General features: G+C 55.0%; 1 protein-coding gene across 1 annotated transcript in view; it reads left to right on the top strand.

Moving 5' to 3' along the window:
* The window catches only part of LOC130586953 (electrogenic sodium bicarbonate cotransporter 4-like), a gene marked incomplete at its 3' end in the record, with an annotated part of 33294 nt that extends 32163 nt beyond the window's left edge, over window positions 1-1131 (top strand). Inside the window, exon 14 of the mRNA XM_057387889.1 lies at window positions 970-1131. Within this exon, the coding sequence (XP_057243872.1) occupies window positions 970-1131 (162 nt within the window). The remainder of the gene's footprint in view (window positions 1-969) is intronic.
* Window positions 1132-1145: the final 14 nt, after the last annotated feature.

Raw genomic sequence — 1145 nt, 5'->3', positions numbered from 1 at the left:
TGGAGAAAAAAAATTCCATGAAACCCCCCAAAAAATCCATAAAATCTCAAAAAAACCATAAAACTCCATTCCAGGAGGATTCCCCCATTCCGAGGGGAACACGGGGATCCCTGTGCGGGATTTGGGGTTTCGGGTGCGGGATTTAGGGGTGGCTGTGGGGTGAGGTTGTGGGGTCTTCCCAATCCCCACCCTCAGGTCTCCCAATCCCCATTCCTGTTCCCAATTCCTCATTCCCGATTCCAATTCCCAACTCCGATCCCGATTCCCAATCCCAATTCCTGACTCCGATTCCTGACCCCAATTTCCGATCCCGATTCCCCATTCCCAATCCCAATTCCCGATCCCCATGCCTGATCCCGACCCTGATCCCAATCCCCATTCCCAATCCTAATTCCCGATCCCCATTCCCAACCCTGACCCCAATCCCGATCCATTCCCAATCCCAATTCCCAATCCCAATAACCAATTCCCGATCCCCATTCCCAATCCCAATCCATTCCCAATCCCCATTCCCGATCCCAGTCCCAACGCCGAACTTGACCTCGATCCCAATTCCCGATCCCCAATCCCAATTCCCAATCCCAATTCCCAATCCCGATGCATTCCCAATCCCAATTCCTGATCCCCATTCCCATTCCTGATCCATTCCCAATCCCAACACCGACCCTGACCCTGATCCCAATTCCTGATCCCGATCCCAATTCCCAATCCCAATTCCTGATCCATTCCCAATCCCAATGCCAACCCTGACCCTGATCCCAATTCCCGATCCCAATCCATTCCCAATCCCAATTCCCGATCCCTATCCGTTCCCAATCCAAACACCGACCCTGATCCCAATCCCAATTCCTGATTCCGATCCATTCCCAATCCCCATTCCCGATCCCCATTTCCAATCCCAATTCCCAATCCCCATTCCCAATCCCGATCCACTCCCAATCCCAACGCCGACCCCGCCGTGTCCCGCAGCCCACGCGCCTGGACCGGGGCTGGTTCGTGTTCCCGTTCGGGAAGAACCCGTGGTGGGTGTACCTGGCCAGCGCCCTGCCCGCCCTGCTCGTCACCATCCTCATCTTCATGGACCAGCAGATCACCGCCGTCATCGTCAACAGGAAGGAGCACAAACTGCGGGTGAGCCGGGGACA

Source organism: Malurus melanocephalus, unplaced genomic scaffold (genome assembly GCF_030028575.1).
Source record: "Malurus melanocephalus ecotype Western Australia unplaced genomic scaffold, MMel_1.1 scaffold_1422, whole genome shotgun sequence".
Classification (NCBI taxonomy): domain Eukaryota; kingdom Metazoa; phylum Chordata; class Aves; order Passeriformes; family Maluridae; genus Malurus; species Malurus melanocephalus.
The sequence above is the reverse complement of the archived record's forward strand: the minus strand, read 5'-3'. Positions and strand labels throughout refer to the sequence as shown.